Source organism: Peromyscus maniculatus, chromosome 14 (genome assembly GCF_049852395.1).
Source record: "Peromyscus maniculatus bairdii isolate BWxNUB_F1_BW_parent chromosome 14, HU_Pman_BW_mat_3.1, whole genome shotgun sequence".
In the NCBI taxonomy this organism is placed as follows: domain Eukaryota; kingdom Metazoa; phylum Chordata; class Mammalia; order Rodentia; family Cricetidae; genus Peromyscus; species Peromyscus maniculatus.
In genome coordinates this window covers 72,112,506-72,135,790 of record NC_134865.1, presented here as the reverse complement: position 1 = coordinate 72,135,790, position 23,285 = coordinate 72,112,506, and the positions used below count along the sequence as shown (strand labels likewise).

At 47.5% G+C, this 23,285-nt stretch overlaps 1 protein-coding gene across 7 annotated transcripts in view; it reads right to left on the bottom strand.

Moving 5' to 3' along the window:
- The window catches only part of Dglucy (D-glutamate cyclase), a 134,514-nt gene that overhangs the window by 32,523 nt on the left and 78,706 nt on the right, over positions 1-23,285 (bottom strand). For 5 of the 7 annotated variants that reach the window (XM_042261046.2, XM_076551244.1, XM_006991802.4 and 2 more), the window contains 6 exons: positions 16,941-17,057; positions 10,680-10,830; positions 7,762-7,957; positions 4,663-4,813; positions 3,310-3,432; positions 1-132 (listed from right to left, as the gene is read on the bottom strand). The exon at positions 1-132 is cut by the window's left edge and continues 69 nt beyond it. In XM_042261046.2, coding sequence (XP_042116980.1) covers positions 1-132; positions 3,310-3,432; positions 4,663-4,813; positions 7,762-7,957; positions 10,680-10,830; positions 16,941-17,040 — 853 coding nt within the window. In that variant the 5' untranslated portion in view covers positions 17,041-17,057. Of the gene's footprint in view, positions 133-3,309; positions 3,433-4,662; positions 4,814-7,761; positions 7,958-10,679; positions 10,831-15,413; positions 15,461-16,940; positions 17,058-20,009; positions 20,030-23,285 lie in introns of those variants that run through there. The other 2 variants (XM_076551243.1, XM_042261047.1) reach the window with 2 other exon arrangements.

Here is a 23,285-nt window from a genome sequence, read left to right as displayed (position 1 = left end):
AATGCAAAGGATCTTTGGAAATGGCGTGGACTTCCAGAACCATCTCAGGGGTCCGACAACTTGCTGGAGACACAGTGTCCTTTGGGACCATCACCGTGCAGCCCGGAAAGCTGGTGAAAGCCAGTGGAGCCTCTGGAACACACAACAGGTGGGGCTGTGACGTCACCCCACCAAGCCCAATCCACAGTGGACAGGGAAGACGGCCCCGGCACCAACCCTGTCCACAGAATTCGCTAGGCCATATGCTGGCACCAAGGTCAGAAGGAGCTGGCTCATGGCTAGACCAAGTTCTGTTTAAACAATTGTCTGCACTTTTTAGGAAAGTGGAGGTGAGTGTGGAAAAAAAGCGAGGTGCAGCCACAGCTGGAGCAGCAGCTCTCAGAGGTTCTGTCCATCACGGTTACAGAAATCAGAAAGCACTGACTGAACCCTTCAGTGTGAAGCCACTCACTGTACCTTGTGGAGGATGCTAATGTACGGAGTTTCCATTTTCTCACAACAACAAAACCCGCTCCCTAGGATTACAGCCCTAAGCAGACACTAGCATCCTCCTGAGAAGTGGCTGCGGCATGGACAATGCATTCAAGTTTCAGGTGGGACTCTACCCTCACTACGCTTATCTGTTATGTTATCAAATAATGGCTGTGCCTTGTCCGTTGGTCAGTACTGAGCTGGGAAGTACAGATACAAGTGCTTAGCAAAGTGCTGGGTACTGAGTAAGCACCCAGTAATGGTTTGTATTAGTGAGACAGGCACTGAATCATCTCTTTGTCCTTGTGCCTGGCTTCTAGGTGCTCACTACTTAGTACATTGACTTTCTTCCATCTGCCTTCCTTGGAATCACTGTTGTACTGGAGTACTTAACCTCCACCCAGCTGTGTGCTCCTCAAGATGAGGTACCATTCTCGACCTCAGATTCCCACATAATGCCTTGCACATAGTAGGTGTTAAATAAATATCCATGTGAGGTGAGTAAATGATATATTAGATTTCACAGAAACTGTAACATTTCTTGGATTTAACAGAAAGCCAGAGTCGGCCAACATTCAACAGGAGCATCAACTGATAGATACATAAGCTTTGAGTGTGACCTCTAAAGGGTATAACTATTGACTCTGAGAAATGGCTACATGTGTGCGTGTGAGTGTGCATGTGCGTGTGCGTGTGCGTGCGTGTGTGTGTGTGTGTGTGTGTGTGTGTGTGTGTGTGATCACTTGACAGTCAGGTACACCCAAGAGCAGCGGGCTCAGAACGTGGTGCAAGGCTTTGCTCCCATCGGTTGTATGGGATGTGCAGCAGTGACTCTATTGCTAATAAAATGTATATGCTGAGGTGTGAGAACGACTCGCTGTTGTCTCTGACCAGTGATGACACATCTTCTCATCCACAATCCATACACCGTCAGATTTAAGAGGGCTAGGGTGTGTTAGGATGCTCCCAGCTGTGAGATCTACATTACAGGCACATCCCATGGTGGATGGAAGGCAGGAGAGCCGTGAGCCTGCCGTGCTGGGGTATATTTACTACCTGTGGTGGCTTGAAAGAAAATGACCCCTAAAGGGAGAGGTACTAATGGGAGGAGTGGCCTTGTTGGAGTAGGTGTGGTTTTGTGGGAGGAAGTGTGTCACTGTGGAGGCAAGCTTTGAGGTCTCATATATGCTCAAGCCATGCCCAGTGAGATAGTTCACTTCCTATTGCCTTTGGATCAAGATATAGCCAGCACTATGTCTTCCTGTACACCACCATGCTCCTTACCAGGATGATAATGGACTGAACCTCTGAAACTGTAAGCCACCACCTCAATTAAATGTTTTCCTTTGTAAGAGTTGCTGTGGTCATGGTGTCTCTGCATAGCAATAGAAACCCTAACTTAGACGCTGCCTGTGTATGGAGTGTGCATACCTGCCCCCTTTCCCTATTCCATACCTAGAAATGACTACAAGCTCCCTGAGAACACAGCATTGCATTCTTAAGATGTGAGCTCATGCCTGGCATACAGTAGGTACTCAGTGCATGGACTTTTAATCAAACAGCAGAATCCCATGGATTGTGCCATCTACGTCTTGTCGCCATATCAGGAAGATATTCTGATAGCTGAGCTCTCATGAATGCTGTTAAAATAAAATAGCACTAAACTGGACTCTTTGTAGTGGAATGCCTGACCTGACCAGAATTTTCCAGTGTCTATGGCAATGGTCTGCAATGGTTACTACTATCAGTATTTCCATAACATTCCTGTTACCAGGAACCGAGGCGTGCCCTCTTAGGTCTGTTCACTGTAACACTAGTCTAGTCCTTTGGTGTGGTGTGGGGGAAGTGCTGAAGATACTGCTTTTAATTCTTAGTACCCATTCAACTACTGGTTGAAAATATTAAAAAAAGAAGCATATTTGTGCCTGTGGTGAAGACAGTTTTTTTTTCTTTTTGTCATTCACCCTTTAGAACACAATATAATGGGCACAGAGAGATGGCTCAGCAGTTAAAAATATTTGCTGCTCGTGCAGAGGACTTGGGTTTGGTTCCCAGCACCCACATGGCAGCTCACAGCTGCTTGTAACTTCAGTTCCAGGGGATCTGATACCCTCTCCTAGCCTCTGTTGGCATCAGGCACACACATGCTGCACATACGCACGTGCAGGCAAAACATTCATACACATAAAATAAGTAAATCTTTCAAAATACAACAGAACGTCTATTCGCAAATCACTTACATCACATTAAGAATCACATACATTCTAGCAATGAGTTGAAGTGTACAGGAAGGTGGGCAATGTGTCAACACTGCCCTCTTCTGGGAGAAGCTAGACTTTGGGATTGAGGGGTGCTGGGACTGGTCCTTAGTGGATACTGAGAGACAACTTCATTGTGAAATTCAACTGTGTTTTTGACTTCATCCTTTTGCTTCCAAGGCTCTACCAATCTCAAAAGGTCAAGCTGAAGATTGGTTCTTCCATCAGATCAAGCTGGGAAGCTTCAGCAGATGGAAAAGTATTTCATCAAAAGGTTCTTGTGCTAAAGACCAGCTGCTATGGTGAGGCTACAGACAGTCCTGGATTAAATGAGAAAGTGGAGAGATACTGTAGACGCTTAGCCTATGTTTGTGTTTGTCTTCCAGTGCTGGGGGGCAAACACAGGGCTTTGGGCATGCTGGGAAAGTGCTCTACCACTGGGCTACATCCCCAACTCGAGGCCTGTGTTTTCTGAGTTTGTTTTTAAGTCATGAATCTGTAAACCTGTGCTTTCAAGAACTCCAGACCCACTGGGTTGCTTCTGAGATCAAGGCAGTTGTACCCTTGTGCCCCAACCTACTGCAACTGATGACTGCTTCCAGACCGGTCAGCTGTGAAGGCCAGAACACTGGGACATCCTCAGGCCGACACTCCACATAATTCCCATAGTCGGGTCTGGACAGTGCCTTGATTCCCAAGAGCTCTGCAGATGGAAAAAGAAAACAGGATTCCTCTGGTTGGTACTATCCACATGGATGCACTAAGTACTTTATGGATCTTTCTCCTAAAGAGAGTTGGTTGTAGCATTATCTTAGATGGAAAAGGAGGAAGAAGAGGAGGGGCAGGAGGAAGAGGTAATGATGGCTAGGAGCTGAAGTTTTAACAGATAAGGATGTTCTGTAACTTAGGGCTCATGTTGGCTGGTATAATCAGGCCTGACATCTCAAACTGCACGATGTGGTTTCTGGAGGGAGTCTGTAGTGCGTCTAGCTCAGTACTGGCTGTGTAGCTCGGATTCCTAACAAAGCCAGCACTGTGTGTCATCTTGATACAGACTGGTTAAGTTACACAGCTGTAACCTCTGTTATTGCTATCAGCAGCCCTGGCCTGGCTAGCAGTCATTGGCATGCTGCCAACGGTGGTAACAAAGGCAGCAGAGACGGATGTGTCGGGACCAGTCCACCCACGTTAGTAAGACAAGTCAGTAGACATCCTCTGGGTGGCCCTGAGACCGTTTTAGGTGAGGAAGGCCAGTAGTGCTGATAGTATTTTCATAGACTGTCAGGTCTTTGATGATTCTGTTGACTAACAAAGCTGGGCAAGTTCAAGTACACAGATCCTGGCTCTCACCCAGGCCAACCCCAAGCTCTCCTCAGGCCCTCTGGGAGCTCCAAGAGGCCTGGGCAGCATCCAGACTTTTGACCTTCACCCTTCAATCTGTTCATTCACTCTCAGGCTAAGTTAATACTCATGGCTTTCAGTCCAAATGTAAGTTTGAGTTTTGTTAATATTATCCTGTGTGTGTGTGTGTGTGTGTGTGTGTGTGTGTGTGTGTGTGTGTGTGTGTTTGAGAGAGAGAGAAAGAGAGAGAGAGACAGACAGACAGACAGACAGACAGAGGAGGTGCATGATTATAAGCAACAGATGTGCCATAACACCCATGCAGAGGTTAGAGGACAACTTGAAACCAAGAGTCCCATGCAACATGATCCAGGGGTCATGTGAAGCTCACAGGAGTGTTGTGTGCATCACAGATCCTCAAGATGAAACCCGTTGGTTGGGCAAGGTGGCAGTGTCTTAGACTAGAGGTCACCTGTTCTGGCCCTCTGGGCCTCGCCCCAGGCCCTCGCCCGTGAGACTTCCCTAAGAACAGCATAAGCTCCTAGGTGCTTCTCAGGCCCATGTGGGAACCACGACTTGGGTGGACACTGACCTGGGTCACCGATGTGGATGGGTTGTCCTTGCTGTCCTCCCAAGCAGTGTGTGGCCTGGAACAGCCTCTCCAGCTTGTCCTTGGGAACGGGTCTCATTGTGACCACCAGAGGGCAGCAGAAGCCAGCAATGGTGGCACATGGCACCGTGGTCTGAGAAATCAAGTGAACATGTAAGGGAAGAAAAAACAGGAATTAACCCAGATTCAAGCCCCAGGCCTCACCATTCAAGCTGCAGGAAGCAAGAGGTTCCAGCAGCTGCTGTAGGAGCCACACAGATGGGGTGCTTGGCTGATCATGAGTAACTCAAAACTGGGTGGGGGGGGTCCTGATTTTTTTATCTGTCAACATTTGACACATCTTCTAAGCTGGACAGAGTAGTATTTTCACCACATAAAAGAAAATTTATGGATGGCATGTGTGTGTAGTCCCAGCACGGGGGGGGGGGGGGGGCACTAAGGCAGGAGAATGGAGAGTTTCAGCCTTGACTACATGGGGAGTTTTCAGGTTAGCCTAGGTTACACAGTGAGCCTTAAAGCATAAGCACATGGTGGGGGGCAAAGAGGTGAGGCGAAGAGAAGAAAAGTGAATGTGCCAAAGGAAACCAATACTATTTCAGATGCTCAAATGTAGGTCCCAGGGCGTTCCACGGGGAACACGGTCTGCTTTCCCAGGGACAGCGAAGAGGACAGAGGGGCAGGTCTTTGTCGTTTTGGAGTATCGGTGTATAGGATGTCTTTGAGAGTCTGACAACTGTACTGTGATCGAATCTGTCTGTGAAATACTCTGTCAGCCACAACGCTACAGGATCTGTCGACCCAACGGGCCTTTGTCGCCAACATTCAGAACTGAAGGAAATACTAAATTTCTGCGGAGGCTTATAACACACACACACACACACACACACACACACACACACACACACACTTCCCCATCCAGTCTCATGGGCCTCTGGTTTTGGTGTGGTTTTTTTTGTTTGTTTGTTTGTTTGTTGTTTTGTTTTGTTTTTGTGGACCTCAATAAGTCTGTGAAGTTCTGACAGAATCAGAGGCGAAAGGGAGCAGATCACCCCAGGAGGAGCCGCTGTCCCCGGATGCCCCGCCCTCCCTTGGCAGAGTCTGCCCAGGGTGACCTGCGTGACTTTGGCTTGTGCTGCATTTCTTCTCCCCCTGCAGTGGGGCGGATGGCAGGTGTAGGACACAGCCGGGATCATGATCCACTGGGACAGCCTCGGCTGCCACTTAGCTGGCTTGCCATCGCCACCCTGGCCAGAGCAGGATGAAATTCTGGTGTGCTGCCAACCTGGTGTCTGTATGTCAGCACCTAGGACAGAGAGGGGTCGCATGTAGGCCACTTGCAAAGCCAGGCAGTGCTCCTGGGGACCCAGATACCTCTGTCTAGGTCTGTCTAGGTCGTCAGTGGAATTCAAGTTGGCTGTACCCACCTCTCTCGGGATCTAAGGGCAGTGGGGTCGGGTCGGGTTGCTGTAGACTGAGAGCCGTATGGTAACCATGGGGAGGGGGGAAGTGGGGTGTCATAGATAAATGACAGGCTGTGGTTAACATCTCCTGTGGACACCTGTGCCTCTGTGCAAAGCTTTATTCAGTCACCATACCAGCCGAGAGTGTGGTTCCTGTTGGTTCTGGGACTTGGGCAAGTCCCTGTTTCTTACCCTTTAGGTTTTATTTTCTTCATTTCAAATGAGGGGCTTTGCTGATGAGTCTGAGGCTATCCCAGTTCTAACCTGCTGCAAATAACAGCGGAGCCCAGCCAGTGCCAAGGGCTCTGCCCTCACCCTTCGCACTTGCTCCTTGAAGGGCAGTGCAGAATGTGGACACTTTTGTTTCTGACCCGATGCAATCCAGGCCTCTCAGACAGGAGCCAAAGGTGGACACTGTAATAAACAGTGCCTAAGATGAAAGCAGGTTACTGAAAGCAGAAAGGCCTGGAGGCTGGTCATTTGCACAGGAGGCCTGGAGACTGGTCATGTGCACAGGAGGCCTGGAGACTGGTCACTTACTGATCTGGAGAGTGGGCACTCAGATTTGTCCCAACAGCATCAGGGAGGGAAACAGCGGAACAAGGGCTGCTCTTCGCCCACTTGACTGGTCTCAGCAGGAAGAAGAGCTCATCACCTCAGCCGCAGACAGTCCCTAACAGCACGCCTGTCCCAGGAGAGGCCGCCCTTCTGTCTCTGTTCATCTTCAGGGCCCACATCAAAACTGGGCACGATGACACCCTGCGCTTGTAGTTCTAGCATGGGGAGATGGAGACAAGAGCATCTCCAGGGCTCTCTGGCCAGCCACATAGCCTTAACCAGTGAGCCCTAGGTCCCAGTAAGAGAGCTTGTCTCAAAACCCAAGTTCAGGCCAGTGAAATGATTCAGCAGGTAAGGCACTTGCCGCCATGCCTGATGACTTGAGTTTGGTTCCCAAGACTCACATGGTGGAAGGAGAGAATTGATTTAAGTTGTCCTCCAACCTCCACACGTGAATTGCACTACCCAAATCATCCCTTCACCAAATAAAAACACAAGTTGACCTTTGGCCTGAACACACATTCATATACACGTGTGTGCACCCATGTGTGCATGAAGCATATGTACACACACACACACACACACACACACACACACACACACACACACTCCAAATGGCTTTGATTGACTCAGCTGTAACAAACTTCTCAAAAGGGCCACACTGGATGCTACAGCCCTATCAGAGGTGGGAAGGAGAGAGGCTGGCTCAGAGCCTAATGGCTTTACCTGGGAGAGCGACTGAGCTGGGGCTGACCTTAGTGTTTCTGCTTCCTGGACCAATGCTCTCTCCACCACAGGAAAATACAACTCCATCCACATTTTCTTTTTTCTTTTTTTTTTCTTTTCTTTTCTTTTCTTTTTCTTTTTTTTTTTTGGTTTTTTGAGACAGGGTTTCTCTGTGTAGCTTTGCGCCTTTTCCTGGAACTCACTTGGTAGACCAGGCTGCCTTCGAACTCACAGAGATCCGCCTGGCTCTGCCTCCTGAGATTAAAGGCATGTGCCACCACCGCCCGGCCTCCATCCACTCATTTTCAAACCATTCTGCCCAGGGGTGTGGCCTTACCTTGTATGATCCTGCGTGGCTTGGATCTGCTGGGTCTCTTCTGAAGATCCCTGCCTGCTCCAAGGCCTTGTCTATGGAGAAGCTACAGTCCATGATGAAGGTCACCATGTCCTTCAGCTGCTCTGAGTGCTCTTCCAGTGAGGCCAGGCCTGTGCAGGTGCCAAACTCATATTTCTGGAACTGTGGACAGATGGTCCTGGGGACACAGAGCAATACTCACAGGCCCCTGGCTTTACTATGGTGCCCCAACGATGCACTTTTTAAAAGGGCAGTGGAGGGGATATCTGAAGCTGACGTGTCTAGGGAACTTGGTTTCCACCTACAGGCTTGGCTAGTGTCCCCAAAGCATGGCCAAACCAAACCTACTGAATCTGCATGTACATAACACACACTGTGGCTCCCACCTTCTTCAATTTCCTAAACCTCAACACGAGATCAGTCAGACCCACAAGAATAAAATGATGGACTTTCTGCCATGGAGGGAATGCTAGCCGACCCAGACAGGATGGTGGCCTCAAGGAACCTTTCAGAGTTCACAGGTTAGAGTTCACAGGGTAAGACCTCCATAGGGGAACTCTCCTGTGAGTTTGAAAGCCCCATGTGATACAAGCCCTACCTCTGCTCACCCCACATCATTTATCAAGTTCTCCCTTCTTTCCACACACGTGCCAGGGGGTGGGGTTGCAGGATGGCCATGCTGTGGCTCCACCTTCCGACACCTGCTACACAGAGCAGCAAGTGTCTAGATAGTGGAGAGACACAGGACAATGAGAAGCCTTCCTCTTCTACTATGCTAGTCTGGATCTCAAGAGTCCCCGGAAGTCCATGGACTGAATGCAAGACCCCAGCCTGTGGTGGTAGTGGCAGGTATGGACCTTTAGAAGTAGGGACTAGTGAGAGAAAGTTAGGTCATTGGGGACATCCCCTCGAAGAAGAGGATGCTGCTTTCTCATTGTCTTTCTGCTCTGTGAGCATCCTTGCTCCATCCCATGTCCCCCCTACGCTGTGTTGCCTTGCCACAGGCCCAAGCAATAGCCAGTCGACCATGGACTCGAAGCTCCAAAGCAGTTAACTCAAACAAGCCGTTCTGTCTTGACGATGTTTGTCTCGGGTATTTTCTCCTAGTGTTGGAAATCTAACAACCCACAAAGGGGGAGGAGGTGTTGGGTCTTGAGGTATAAATAGGAGTTTACTCGTTGGATAAGAAGGAGAGCACACCTAGGCAGAGGGTGCACAGTGTACAGAGTGTGGAGGCACTGAGTGGGAACCATGGGCAGTCTGCACTGGGAGGCTCCAAGCTGGCAATGCAGGCAGTACTGGCTCAGGCCCTAGCAGCATTTTTGAGGGGCCCTCTCATCCTTGGGTCTACAGAATGATAGTGGGAAGCCTTCTGCCTGGGGAGAGAGCTGGGGGTGCCCTGAGTCTCAGAAGCTGAGCTGGGGCCAGGTCACCACTAGTCTTGAGATGGGGCTGAGGCACAAGGCACAGGTAGGCCTGGGAGACTTTTAAATAGTAGAGTCACGTGATCAGATGTGGACTTAGAAAAGGCCACTTTTGTGGGTGAGCAGAAGGGGGGCACAGAGGGAGGAGAGAGCGAGAGGAAGATAGAGCAGTTCCGGTGTCTAACAGTCAAGGTCAGAGAAGGTGGAGCCCTAGCTAGTCTCACAAAGGAAGCTAGGGCATGGTGGAGAGGCATTGAGGCAGGGTTTCCAGGGCCACCTATGCGGCTTGCTGTGCCACACCCTTATTGTGACATCTAGTATCCCCAGTGGACGCCTGACACCAGCTAGGCCCAAACCCTCTGGATCTTCTTTCCCCTGTATCTCTACACCTGATGTTTACTTTATAAATCAGATTAGCAGTAATTGTAATGATACACTGTCATAAAAGTTATTTAAAACATTGAGTTATTTATTCCTGGAATTTTCCATGCAATATTTTTAGACACTGGTCACCCGTGGGTAACTGAAACTGTGGAGGGTGAGCAGGAGCTGAGCGGGACATCTGCTGTTTAAGAGTCTGGCAAACATGAAAATATAAACGATGTTTTCCTCCGGGGGTCAGTGATGCAAGCATTGTTCTCTTCTTCTTCATCCTGTGCAAGGGCTTTCTGGTAGGAATGGAAAAGTGACAGGTGGCAGCGTCTGTCACAGTGAATTTTAATTGTCAGTTCGACACTATCTAAAATTACGTGGGAAGAGAGTCTCAGGTTGGCCTGTAAGAGTGTCTTTGGGAGAGGATACTGATTAATTGAAGTGGGAAGACCCATCCCCTGGGGGTGGCACCATTCCCTAGGCAAGGGGATCCTGAGCTGCATGAGAGCGGAGAGAGCAAGAGAACTGAGCACAGGCTTGCAGGCATTAGTTTATTGCTCTTGGCCCAGGCATGGTGGCACACACCTTTAATCCCAGCATGCAGGAGACAGAGGCAGACAGAGCTCTATGAGCTTAAGGCCGACTTGGTCTACACAGCTAGTTCCAAAAGCCAGGCAAAGGAGATGGGTCTTCCTAAAACACACACACACACACACACACACACACACACACACACACACACACAAATTACTGCTCTCTTCTCTTGAGTATGGATAAAATGTAACTGGCTGCTTCAAGCCCCTGGAAACTGTAACCACAAAATAAACCCCTTTTCCCTCAGTTGCTGTGTCAGCATATTTTATCAGAACGATAGGAAATGGAACAAGACACTGCCCACAGGGTTTCTCCAGGCCTAGGGCAGGGGCAGGTGTGGAGTTGGCGTAGGAAAGACAGAGAGGGCAGCTTGCTCCTGAGCAGTGGCCATGTGATGCTCCATGCCAGGACCTGTGTGGTCCCCAAGGCTGGGTCAATGTATCTAGGAACAAAGGGCCCAAGCTGCAGCATCTTGCGGCGCTTGTGTCTACCATAGCATAGGCTCCTTACCTCCCGTCTGGAGCAGTGCTCAGGTGCGGCAGTATCTTCTCTGGCTCACTTTGGCCCAGCAGGGGCAGAGGACCACGATTGGCCTGGCAGAAGCTTTCAAAGGCTGGTGCTAGGGATCTGGGTAGGACCACCACACTGGCTGGTTGGAGTCCTGGGTTGGGTGGGAGATGGGACAAAGGCACACTTGGTTGATGCTTGCAGATCCTTGTTAATTCCACCTTTGATTGACTTGTTTCAGATGCACACAAAAGTGTACTTAAATATGCAGTATAGCTGTGTATATGGAGGAGCATACCCATAATCTTAGTACTCAGGAGGCTGAGGCAGGAGATCACAAGTTTAAGGGCATCCTGGGCTACATAGTGAGACCCTGTCTCAACCAACCAACCAACCAACCAACCAACAAACAAAAAGTATACAGCTTAGGACTTTTTACACAATAAACATACCCACCTAGCAAGCACCCAGATTGAGAGACAGCATGGTTAGCTCTTCAGAGTCAACACCCTGGCTGCTCCATCTATGGTACTATTATTCTAACTTCTAATCCACACATGACCCATCATTGGACTTCATATAATGGAACCATATACCATATATATTTTAAGTCCTAATTCTTTCACTAATATCTAGGAATTGACAGGTATCATTGCATTTAGTGACAGTCTGTTCACGTACTATGGTGTGTGGTAAAATTCACACAATGAGAATTGACCCTTGTCTACTGGGGAGGGACCTTTAACTTGGGTTATTGCAAATGGCACCACCATGAGCGTTACAGAGCATGCATTTGGGGAGTGTACAGTGCTCTCCTATTTGACATTCACAGTAGAAAAACCCAGTCAGCCTTACTGGACACTGCCCAGCAACTTCCCATCGTGGCTCTGTGATTGACACAGCCACCCAGGATGAGCATCTCTGGCACTCGGTGCTGCCCATTGTTCTCATTTTTGCAGTCTTGGCAGTTGTGTTATGGGGATCACACTGTGGCTGCGATGTGTCCTACTGGTTACCTGTCTCATCACACGACAAAAGAAACTTGAGGGAAGAAGGACATAGTTTGGGTTCATAGGTTCAGGGGCTCCAGCCATTGTATGGAGAGGGTACAGCAGCAGGAGGTGGCTGGTCACACTGTGTCCACACTCAGGAGGCAGAGAGCAAAGGAGGCTGGTATTCAGCTAGCTTTTCCCTTTTTTAATCAGTCCGGGGTCTGTGGAATAATATCACATATATGTAGTACCTTAAAATCTGCCTACCTCTTAATCTAGAGAACCCTTCATAAACATGCTCAGTTTCCATGGTGATTCTAAATATCAAGTTGACAACCAAGATTTACCATCATATGTGCCTTGCCCGGTGACTGACATAGCCCAGCGTCTCTCATCTGTGTTTCTGTCTTTTGGCTAATCTTTTGCAGATGTTGACCGTTGGTGTCTTTGGTCTGTGCAGACTGATTGCTGGAGTGGGCACATAGATTCAACAAGGAGGTGGAGAAGAATCCATCTGCATACCGTGAGCTCCTCTACAAGGCAAACGGCCATCCTGGGGATGGCAAGTTCTCTGGTTTTGGATACAGATAGCCCTGATCTTGAATCTTGACATTCTCCCCAGCTCTGTTACCCCAATGTAGTGGCTTTTTATCTCTTGGCCTCAGTTTTCCCACCTGGAAGCTGGCACTAATCATGTCCACCTCAGAGAGACCTCTGTCAGTTACACTCTGTCAACATCACATCATTGTTAAAGGGACAGTGGCAGATAACAAAACAGTATTTTCGACGTCTCCTTTCTATAAAATTATTGATGAAAGAACTCAAAGAGAATATATCTGCATAATAATCGTGACTGTCTCCAGGTGACAAGACTAGAGGTGACTTTGATGCTTTTCTCAGGGTTATAAAACTAAGATTGGGCAGGTCCCCAGAAGTTCCTGAATTGGAACTTTGGTTCCTCTTCAGTGGCTCTCAAGCTTCCTAATGCTGCAACCCCTTAATAAAGTCCCTCATGTTATGGTGACCCCCCCCCCAAGCCACACAATTATTCCATTGATACTTCATAACTGTAATTTTGCTAACTGTTATGAATTATGCTAACTGTAACATAAACATCTGATATGCAGGATATCCATTATGTGCGCAAAGGGGTGGTGACCCACAGGTTGAGAACAACTGGTCTGTGTGGTGGTGGGAGGTGGAGCCTACCAGGATGTTTTTGAGCCATGGCTGCCACCCTCATTGAAGTCAATGCCGTCTCGTGTGAACTGGCTTTTCATTCTCATGGAACTTGGCTTAGTTATAACAAAAGCAGTTATTGGAAAGTGATTCCACCATTCTTGCTTGCCCTTCGGCATATAGAGGCTGACCTTCTGCTTCCCACCATGAATTAAAGCTGTATGTGGCCCCTGCTTGATTCTGGCACCCAGCTCTTGGGCTCTCCAGTTTCCCAAATCGTGAGCTAACAGAAACCTTTTTTTAAAATAAATGACCTACTATGGCGAATCAACTTGATGGGATTTAGAATCACTATGGAAACAAACATCTGGGCCTGTGTTAACTAGGTTCATTGAGGTGGGAAGACTCACTCTAAATGTGGGTGGCACCATTCCATGGGCTAGGGTTCTGGACTAAATAAAAAGCGGGCTGAGCAACAGCATTCATCAGTCTTGGCTTCCTGGCTGCCGATGCCATGTGATCATGCTCCCCCTGAGTCACCTGGAGCTGTGAGCCAGGGCAAACCCTTCATTCCATAAGTTGCTTCTGTGAGGTTCTTTGTCACAGAGACGGATAACCAACACACCAGATATCAGATGTTTTGCTACAATAATGAAGACAGAGATCATACTCCAGACAGAGCTGTGTTCTACTGGAGAAATAACTTCGGGAACAATTGTCCTAACGGCCAGATGTGCTCCATGAACCCATGGACATTTATGGTCTACAAGAACACGATCAGCAGGCATTCACTGTGTGCTTATGGTGGTTCAGGTTGCTCTGCGCTAAGTGATTTGTGAACTCTTCATCATGGCACTGGACCCACTGGGTCACAGGCTCTGGACATTTGTATGATGGGTCCAAGACTTCCTCAGAGAAGAGGGATGGAGTAGACACGACCATCTTCTGGAAAAAGCCCCAGACCAGCAAGTGGTGAGGTGGTGTTGGCACTCATCACCTCAAAACCCACAGTGTCTGCCAAAGTCGCCAAAAAGCTTTCCAAGGGAGGACGCCTCAGGCACCCCAGTAGCCCAGAAGAAGAGGGTGTGGTTGCACTTTTCAAGCAGGTCTAGCTTGGCTACACAGTGACCTGCACCTGTGGTGAGGTGGCAGAGAGGAAGCCAGCTTAAAGGCCTCCCTGGCTCTCCACTGCCTCTTCCCTCCAAAGCCTATTGTGAGGACAAATTGGATTTTTAATGCAATAAATCAGGGAATAAAGCTCCTTTGTTTCCTTTTTAATTAAATGCACTTCGGGAGCCGAGTTTAGGTTTTGTTCATCTCCACTGAGGGAGATGAATAGAAAAGCCCTGAGTTGTCCCCATTAGCAACACAATATGAATAGAAGCCTTGAGGTCCCTCTTTAGTGGGCGGTCAGGCAGACCACACTTCTAGGTGAGGGTGCTGATTCATGCATCCCTGGGGCTCTCAGGTTCCACTGAAGGTCATGATACTTTCTCTTTGTGGAGAGAAACCGAGTGATTTATTTGGAGTCTTTTAACCAAAAATCAATTTTTTAACAAGAAGAAGAAAGGGGGGGGGACCCCTTTGGTGCTCCTAATGAGACTTACAGCCTTTTACACCAGGCTCTAGGCTGGAACATGCGCCTTCTCCTGATGGATTATTCTACAGCAGCAGGTGTCTTGGAAGAACTCACCAGCCCACATTGCCCTCCAGAAGGCTCCTGTGGAGGAGCCTGGCTCCATTTTTTATTTGGAAACAAGCCTGGTAAGGTCACATAGTTGACTCATAGTGGACCTCTAGTGAGGAGCAAATCTAGAAATCCACGCTCTCATTGTCCACCCTGGGGGCCCATGGCCTAAGCTGTTCACACTCACTGCCTCCTTGAGGTCCCAGGAGGCAGTCACTGTCTGGGGTGACACTCACATTTGCTGAAGGTGCACAATGGTTTTGATAGACCTTGGGAGTCTTCTATATAAATTCTGCTTCCTGCCATTCATGTACTAATGGACCACCTTCATTAGCTCAGGCCTTGGCCATGTGACTTTTTTTTTTCCTTTGGCTGAGAGGACATCAGTCTGTGGTGTGAACAGTCTTGAGCCATGGCTTACATATCTCTTAGTGGACTGCTTTCTCTTGGAGTCCTGAGCTACCAAAGAAAGAAGCCTGGCCACCATGTTGGAGAGTGTTCTGGTTTACCTTTCTCTTGTGATGAACACTGTGACCAAAAGCGACTTGAGGAAAGGGTTTAATTTGGCTTACACTTCCAGGTTACAATTCATCATTTAGGAAAGGGCAGGGCGGGAACCCAAGTTAAAAACTGAAGCAGGGGCTGGAGAGATGGCTCAGAGGTTAAGAGCACTGGCTGCTCTTCCAGATGTCCCGAGTTAAATTCCCAGCAACCACATGGTGGCTCACAACCATCTAGAATGAGATCTGGCGCCCTCTTCTGGCCTGCAGTCATACATGCAGACAGACCACTGTGTACATAATAAAATAAATGCTAAGAAAAAATAAAATAAAATAAAATAAAAAACTGAAGCAGAAACTGTGGAAGAATGCCACTTACCTGGTTTATGCTCAGCCAGTTTTCTCATATAGTCCAGACCCACCTACCTAGGGATGGAGTTGCCCATAGTGAGCTGGGATCTCTTAACTCAATTAACGATTAAGAAAATGCCTCCACAGATGCAGCCACAGGCAAATCAGCTTTGTCAAGTGGATAATGGACACTAACCAGCAGAGAGAGGCTCCGCAAAAAGAAATGTTAGGCTTTCGGGTCCAGTCACCCCAGTGGTCATCAGAATATGAGGGAGAAGGCATCTTGGATGGTCCAGCCCGACGGTGCAGGCAGAGAAACTACTTCACCAAGCCCGGCCTCAGCTGTAGACTTGTGAAAATTATGGCTCTACGCCATTACTCTTTAGGGTGTTTTGTTGTGCAATGATAGGTAGCCATTCACCCACAAATAACAATAGAGGCCTGGCATGGCAGTCTGCTAAATAAGACCTCTTGTTTTAAGCACACTAAGCACAACTCATAGGTTTTTCCTTTGGTGTTTGTACCATAACCAGAGGAGTCTCTAGACTGTTTGGTTTGGTTTTGTGGTGTGAGGGACAGAACCCAGGGCCTTGGGCATAGCAGGCAAGTTCTCCACCACACTGAGCTATAGCCTAAGCCCTTAAATGTTTGTTTGTATTGTGAAATATTGGTGGGACTTAGGTCAGTGACATATCAAATGCCTGAGCATGTGTGTGTGTGTGTGTGTGTGTGTGTGTGTGTGTGTGTGTGTGTGTTTCGGGACTTTGGGGAGTACTGGGTGTCATGTCTATAGGACAGTGGAAAGATAGGTACTACACAGAGAATAAGGCCATCCAAGGGTAGGGAAATTTGGTCCCGATCGAGATCAACTTAGAAGGCGCTGTGGCCTGTGGCACTCTCCCTGGGAGGGGGCGGGATAAACTTTTGTTTTGTTTTGTGTTTTGAGATAGGGTCTCACTAAACAGTCCAGGCTGGTCTGGAACTCACTATGTAGCCAAGGCTGGCCTCAAACTCTCAGCAATCTTCCCACCCAGTATCCAAAATGCTGGGATTACATGCATGAGCCACCATAAAAAACAAAAACCAAAACCAAAAAACACTTTTATGGTTGGAGTCTGTGGGCAGTTCTCGATATGGAGTTGGGTAAGCAAGCAGAACTAGAAGGCCCTAGACCCCTCCATGAGGTTCCTACACCTCAAATCCAGTCCAAACTGGTAGGCTATTCTGGGAAGTTAAATAGTGATTAGACATAACCTAATAGCATTTTATTTTGACTGACAAAATGTGTGTGCACATATGCACACATACATACATATGAGCGAGCATGCAAACACACACACACACACACACACACACACACACACAGAGTAGCCAGGCATGGTTACTATCTGTAATCTCAGCACTCAGGAGGTGGAGTCAGGAGGATCATGATTTCAAGGTCATCCTCAGCTACATAATAAGTTTGAATTCATCCTGGGTTAAGCTACACGAAACCCTGTCTTCATAAAACCAACCGAACAAACAAGCACTCAGCCAAATGTCTAGTCCCGCTTACCTTCAGTCATGCTGGCTGTGTTTCTGATGTGTGCTGCCGTTGGCAGACTCTTTAGGGCAGAGGGAAGACGGGACCTCAGAAGAAGTGAGAAGAGCACCATACCATCCCCAATGGAACCTGTATAACAGAGGAAGAGGTCAGAGGCAGTTTCCCTATAGGCAGAGTTGGTGTTGGATGCCGTGCCCTGGACTATCCATGGCCAAGCACTGTTGAGAATAAGTCTCCCTGCCCCACCCCACCCCCCACCCCCGTCCCCATCAGTTCTCAGTGTCCAGTGAGAAAATCCCTTACGCCTGTGACTTCTGTGTGCTCTTCTACCTCCCCTGCAGTGTCTTCTACTTCCCCCGGAGGGCTTCGTGTTCCACGTGTTCCACGGAAGCAGCTCAGAAGCCGGTTCTGCAGGACTGGGACAGGCCCTCCTTGCTCTCAGAACACTCTTTGAACTAGTCTTATGGGGCTGGAGCCACAGCAACCTAATATTCTACCCGACTTTGAACTCCGATCTCTCCCCAGGACCTGGTAGGCAGAGACACCTCTTAGAGTCCTTTCACAGGCTCCAGAGCACCCGTGACAACCCAAGTATGCAGTACACCCCAACATTCTCTCCATGGACCAAGTAAACGAGGGAATGGCATTTACCACTGCAAATGAAACTCCAGCTATCGCCTGTGACTTTTGATGTTTAGATTGGGCTTCTTAGAAGGTAGGAACTCGGCGTTTCATTGCTCATGCCCCCCTCTACCCACAGTGATTTATTTGGGTTTTGGTAAATGAATAAATGTTGTAAAATTTAAATATAGAATATGTTTTAAAATTACAATGAAAAGTTTAAAACTTGGGGCTTGAGCAATTACTCAGTTGGTAAAAAGCGCTTGCTGTGCAAGCTTGAGGACCTGAGTTCGGATCCCCAGCACCCATGTAAAAAGCCATGCACACCAGAGTGTGCTTGAAAGTGTGTGTAGTGCTGGGGAGGTAGAGAGAGGAGGAAGCTGGGGCTTGCTGGCCAGCCAGTCTAACCAATCAGTGAGCTCAGGTTCAGTGAGAGACCTTGTCTGGGAAAACAAGGTGGCAAATGATAAAGGAAGACACCCAACCTCTGGCCTTGATGCACACGCGCATCCATGTGCACACATCGCCCCCCCTCCACATGTGTGAATACATATGAACACATGCACCACATATAAAGTTTAAAAATTATTTTAAAAAACTAGAAATGGTCTCACAGCTGTAGGGAATCGTGCCTAGAAAGAAATCTTGGAAGTTGATTTCTAATGTGGCACTGCCTGTTCAGATGGATTAACTACCAGCACCGACCTCTGACCCACGCCCTTTTATTCAAATCGGCCAAGTACCTGGCATAAGAACACAAAAGCCAGGGTTTGTTGGATGAGTGGCTGAGTGCAGAATGGAAGAACCCACGGCTCGAGAGCAGTGTTATAGTGAGGAATTTAGATACGCCCGATTTTCCACAACTATTCCTATCAAAAGAGATGTACTCAGTGGGATTCAAAACCACCAATTTGTGTTTTCAATTCTAGCCAATCTTCTAGGTAGAAAGCCATGTAAGTAAGCTTCAGGTCTAATTTAAGAAAGATTTGGGCTTGTATAGAATCCCAAACAAACAAAAGAACACGACTGCTCTAGGAAGAAGAGAGGTGCATTTAAAACTGACTTGAGTGCTTTGCTTTAATAGCTGCAAACAAAGAGGACGCAGAGAGGAGAACAGTCAGTCCTGGCTGGGGTGGGGAGCCCAAAGGGTCAGGTGAGGTTGAATTCCAGGCCCCAGGGGAAGGCAAAGCTGAGGCCTAAGGCAGCTGCTTTGGCAGACTGAACCAGTGCTTGTCTCCTGGGCTGGCAGGCCAGACTCCAGCCCAAGCAGCCAGTCAGCAGCTGAAGTCCTAGATGTCTGTGGTTCCCAGAGTCACTGCAGGGGACTTAACACCTCCATCTGGCTCTCAGTAAAGGCCAAAGACTTGTTACCACACCGCAGACGGCAGCCAGAGCCTCTGGTCTCAGCTCCATGTAGCTGGAGGATGAAAGACTGTGTATCAAACCCCACTGAGAAGCAAGACTCCCATGAGACCTGACAGCAAGTGAAAGCTGGGTTAGAAATCAGTTATAGCTTTAGTCTAGCTCCTGGGGGATGTTGCCTTCCTTCTCTTTTATTATTATTATTGTTGTTGTTGTTGTTGTTGTTGTTGTTTTCAAGACAGGGTTTCTTTGTGTAGCTTTGCGCCTTTCCTGGAACTCTCTTTGTATACCAGGCTGGCCTCGAACTCACAGAGATCCACCTGCCTCTGCCTCCCGAGTGATGGGATTAAAGGCATGTGCCACCACCGCCCAGCCAGCCTTCCTTCTCCTTATTTCTCTGTGTTAATAGAAATATAAGCAGGTCCTCGATTGATCTCCCAACTTAGAAATAAATATGGGTAGGTAGAAAGCTGTCCTGTGAAAAGCACACTCAGCCAGAAGGAAGAAAGCAGTGTCCTATCTGGCAACTAACTTCCTATCTTATGGGTTATTCCCTGAACAGAGGTTCAACAGCCAGAGACTGTCTACTCACAACAAATGATAGCAGCTGCCCTGGGCACCTACTGTGTGCCAGACACCATCTATTGTCTATTTACAATAACTCCTAAAGAAAGGTACTGTTAAACTCAGTGTAGACAAGGAAACAGAGGCTAAGGGAGGTCCAAGAAGTTACATAAAGCCCCATAATTAATGGGTAGAGACCTAATCCAAACCAGATTTCAGTTTATGAGTTATTGATAACTACCTACCCACATCTATGTATTTATGTATCTGTGTAATCATCCATTCATTCATTATCCATCCATCCATCCATCCATCCATCCATCCATCCATCCATCTATTCATCATCCATCCACCCATCATCCATGCATCCATCCATCCTTCATCCATCCATCCATCCATCCATCCATCTATCCACCCACCCAACCATCCACCCATGGTACTAAGAATCTGTGTATCTTAGCACAGACCATTCCCTTATTAACCACAACATGATTGTAGAGCCAGAGTCCATATGTTTCTTTGAGGACTGAATACCAAACTCCATTGGCTTTCCATCATGACCTCTGGTAAACCCACTGCTGGATGTCCCACGTGTCTCCTTTCTCAGTATCTTTCTCTAGAAGTGAGAGGAGACAAGATCCAGTGAGTCTGGGCTAAGTTCCAAGAAGCCATCTTCCTATCAAGAACTCTCTCTTATCCTTTTAGAGAAGAACAAACCATCAAATCAACAAATACTATTCCTTGGCATCAAAGATGCCAATAATGGGTCCCAAAGACAATCATTCTCTCAGCTGGGTCTGAAACATCCAAACTTCAGAGTAAAAATATCTGATCCACCCTATGGTAGATGACTGAAATTCCACCTGCAGAGTCACACCTTTGCTTTATTCAAGCAATTCAATTCTAGGAATGCATCCTAAGATATTTTCAAATAGCAAATAAAATCCCAGAGTACATGGCAGTACCGTTTGTCATATAAATAATTTAGAGACAACTAAGTAAAAGTTAATTGAACACACCCAGGACTGGCTATATTGGAGATTATGTATGCATTTATCCTAGTCTTTTTTTTTTTTGTTATAACAAAATGCCCCAAACTGAATATCTTATTAAAAAATATAAGTTTAGTAGTCAGGCATTTGGCACATATCTTTAGTCTCAGCATTTAAGAGGCTGAGGCAGAAGGATTGCCAATTCAAGGCTACACTGGGCTATATAATAAGTTTGAGGCAAGCCTTGGCAGTGTAGCCAGATTGTCTCTGTCAAAAAAAAAAAAAAAAAGCAAAATGAAATCTAGGCTTATTTGACTGGAAGCCCAGGACCTTGTAATGGCATCTGCCAAGGACTTTCCTGATGCACTCTGACAGTATAGAGGGTACCCTATGGCAGGGCAGAGATGTGTGCTGTGGATATCACGCTATGCTATGAATATGTTGCTCTTATTAGTTAATAAATTAAGTGCTGATTGGCCAGTAGCCAGGCAGGAAGTATAGGTGGGACAAGCAGAGAAGAGAATTCTGGGAAGTGGAAAGCTGAGTGAGAGACGCCAGCCCGCCGTCCAGGGAGCAGCATGTAACAGGCATACAGGTAAAGCCATAGAACATGTGGCAACATATAGATGAACAGAAATGGGCTGAGTTTAAGTGTAAGAGCTAGTCAATAGTTAGCCTGAGCTAATGACCGAGCAATTTTAATTAATATGAGCTTTTGAGTGATTATTTTATAAGAGGGCCATAGAACTGCGGGGCAGAGGTGGGGTGGGAGGCTTGGTGGACCTGAAGAAAAACTTATCAACTACGGATGTGGTGAGACAGAGAAAATGTGCTAGCTCAGGCCTTTCTTCCTTTTCTTGTGAAGCCACTAATGCTACCATGGTGGCCTAATTACTTCAGAAAGGTCCTGTCTTCAAATACCATTAACATACAATCTGAGAGATTAAATTTTCAGTTTGTCAACTTCAGAGGGTAATGTAGTTTCATTTTGTTGCTGTGATAAAATTCCCTGACAAGAAGCAATTTAGGGAGAGAAAAAGGCTTGTTATTCCAGGTTATAATCCATCATTGGTAAATCACAGAGGCAGGAGCTTGAGACATCTGGTCAACCATGTCCACAGTCAAGAGCAGAGAGAAATGAATGCACTTATGCTGTTTATTTGCTGTTCAGCTAGCTTTCTTCATTTGCACAGTTTGGGGTCCAGCCTAGGGAATGGTTCCATCACAGTGAACTGGGCCAATTAAAGATCCAGGCAACCCCCCACAGACATGCCCACAGGGCAATCTGATCTAATAACTCTCCAACTGGGACTCTTCCCAGTTGATTCTAGATAAATTGGCATTTAAAACTAACCAGCTTGCTTGTGATTTCAGAAGTTGAGTCAATTATTGTCATGATGGAAAGCTTGGCAGCACACAGGCAGACACGGTGCTGGTGCTGGAGAAATAGCTGAGAGTTCTGCATCTGGATCCACAGGCAGCAAAAAGAGAGGAGAGACTCTGGACTTAGAGTGGGCATTTGAAATCTCAAAGCCCACTCTCAGCGACACACTTCCTCCAACAATGCTACACCTCCTAATTCTTTCAAATAGTACCACTCCCTGGTAACCGAATATTCAAATCTATGAGCCTATGAGGGCCATTCTTATGCAAACCACCACAGTGACCTAGAGTGTGCTCTGAAGTGAAGTTGGATGGGGCAATATTTGTGACCCAATCTTAAATTCTTTCTTATAAACTATCTACAGTCTATATTTACACAAATTGTGCCAGTGTTTAAGCATAGTACATCTACCCATCCATCCATCCATCCATCCATCCATCCATCCATCCATCCATCCTTCCACCCATGCATGAAGTATCGTGGTGAAACTGCAAACTGAGGGCAAGTTGGATTCCGAACCTAGCTGTACACTTATGGGGGAATCACTGATCTCTCTATCTGTTTTATCAGCAGTTCCCTGGGATTACTAATAGTATGATCCTCTGTAGCTGTGTTCAGACCTAAATTAGCGCATGTGAGGTTCTTGGGTCACTTCCTGGCCTGGTTCCCATTTAGCCTTGCAGAAGCATCGCCTTCATTTGTTACTCTGTGTGCAGTGTGCTGGAGACACTGTGGTAATACGACAGCCACAACCTACGCCCATAGGGATTTACCATCCCAGAAGACAGACATTAAACACATAATTACCATCATGCCTGTCTCCTGTGGAGAGAAAAAAAGTAAACAGTTAGCTGCAATATGATGTGCTTAGCATTCCTAGGCTACGCGGACTAGAGCTAGAAAAGAAGTTGAGTCCAAAATGGTGAGTAGGGGGTTCTTTGAGTAAAAATGAAAGACCTTTCCAGCCCGTGGACAGAAGGGACAGTAGCAGGGAAGTTCATGGAGGGACCCAGCTTTCTGTGCATCTGTATTTGACACACTGGTGGGGGTGGAGGGGAGGAGGGGGGTAAGAGCAAGGGCACCAGCAATGGTACCCGACACACAGGAAGCACTCACTCTGGGTCTCCTGTCAAGGAGAATGGGTACAGAAAGCATCACTCACTAGGACTCCTGAGATGAGGCAGCCAGAGAGGCAGGAGAAAGGCCATAGGGCCGAGCAGTCTGAGGCAGCACATGTTTCACAGAGAAACCAGTGGTTCAGAGAGGTCAGGGACTATAAAGCGCAGCACGCCTTCCCTGGGCCGCAGCATGCTCTTTTCCCACACCACCTCATCATGCTCTGCCGGCAGCAAACATAGAGGACCCTTACATCAATAGAACTGTAGCTGGGGCCTCAGCGGTCCCACGCAAAAACTAGGAGACACAGGCCACTTC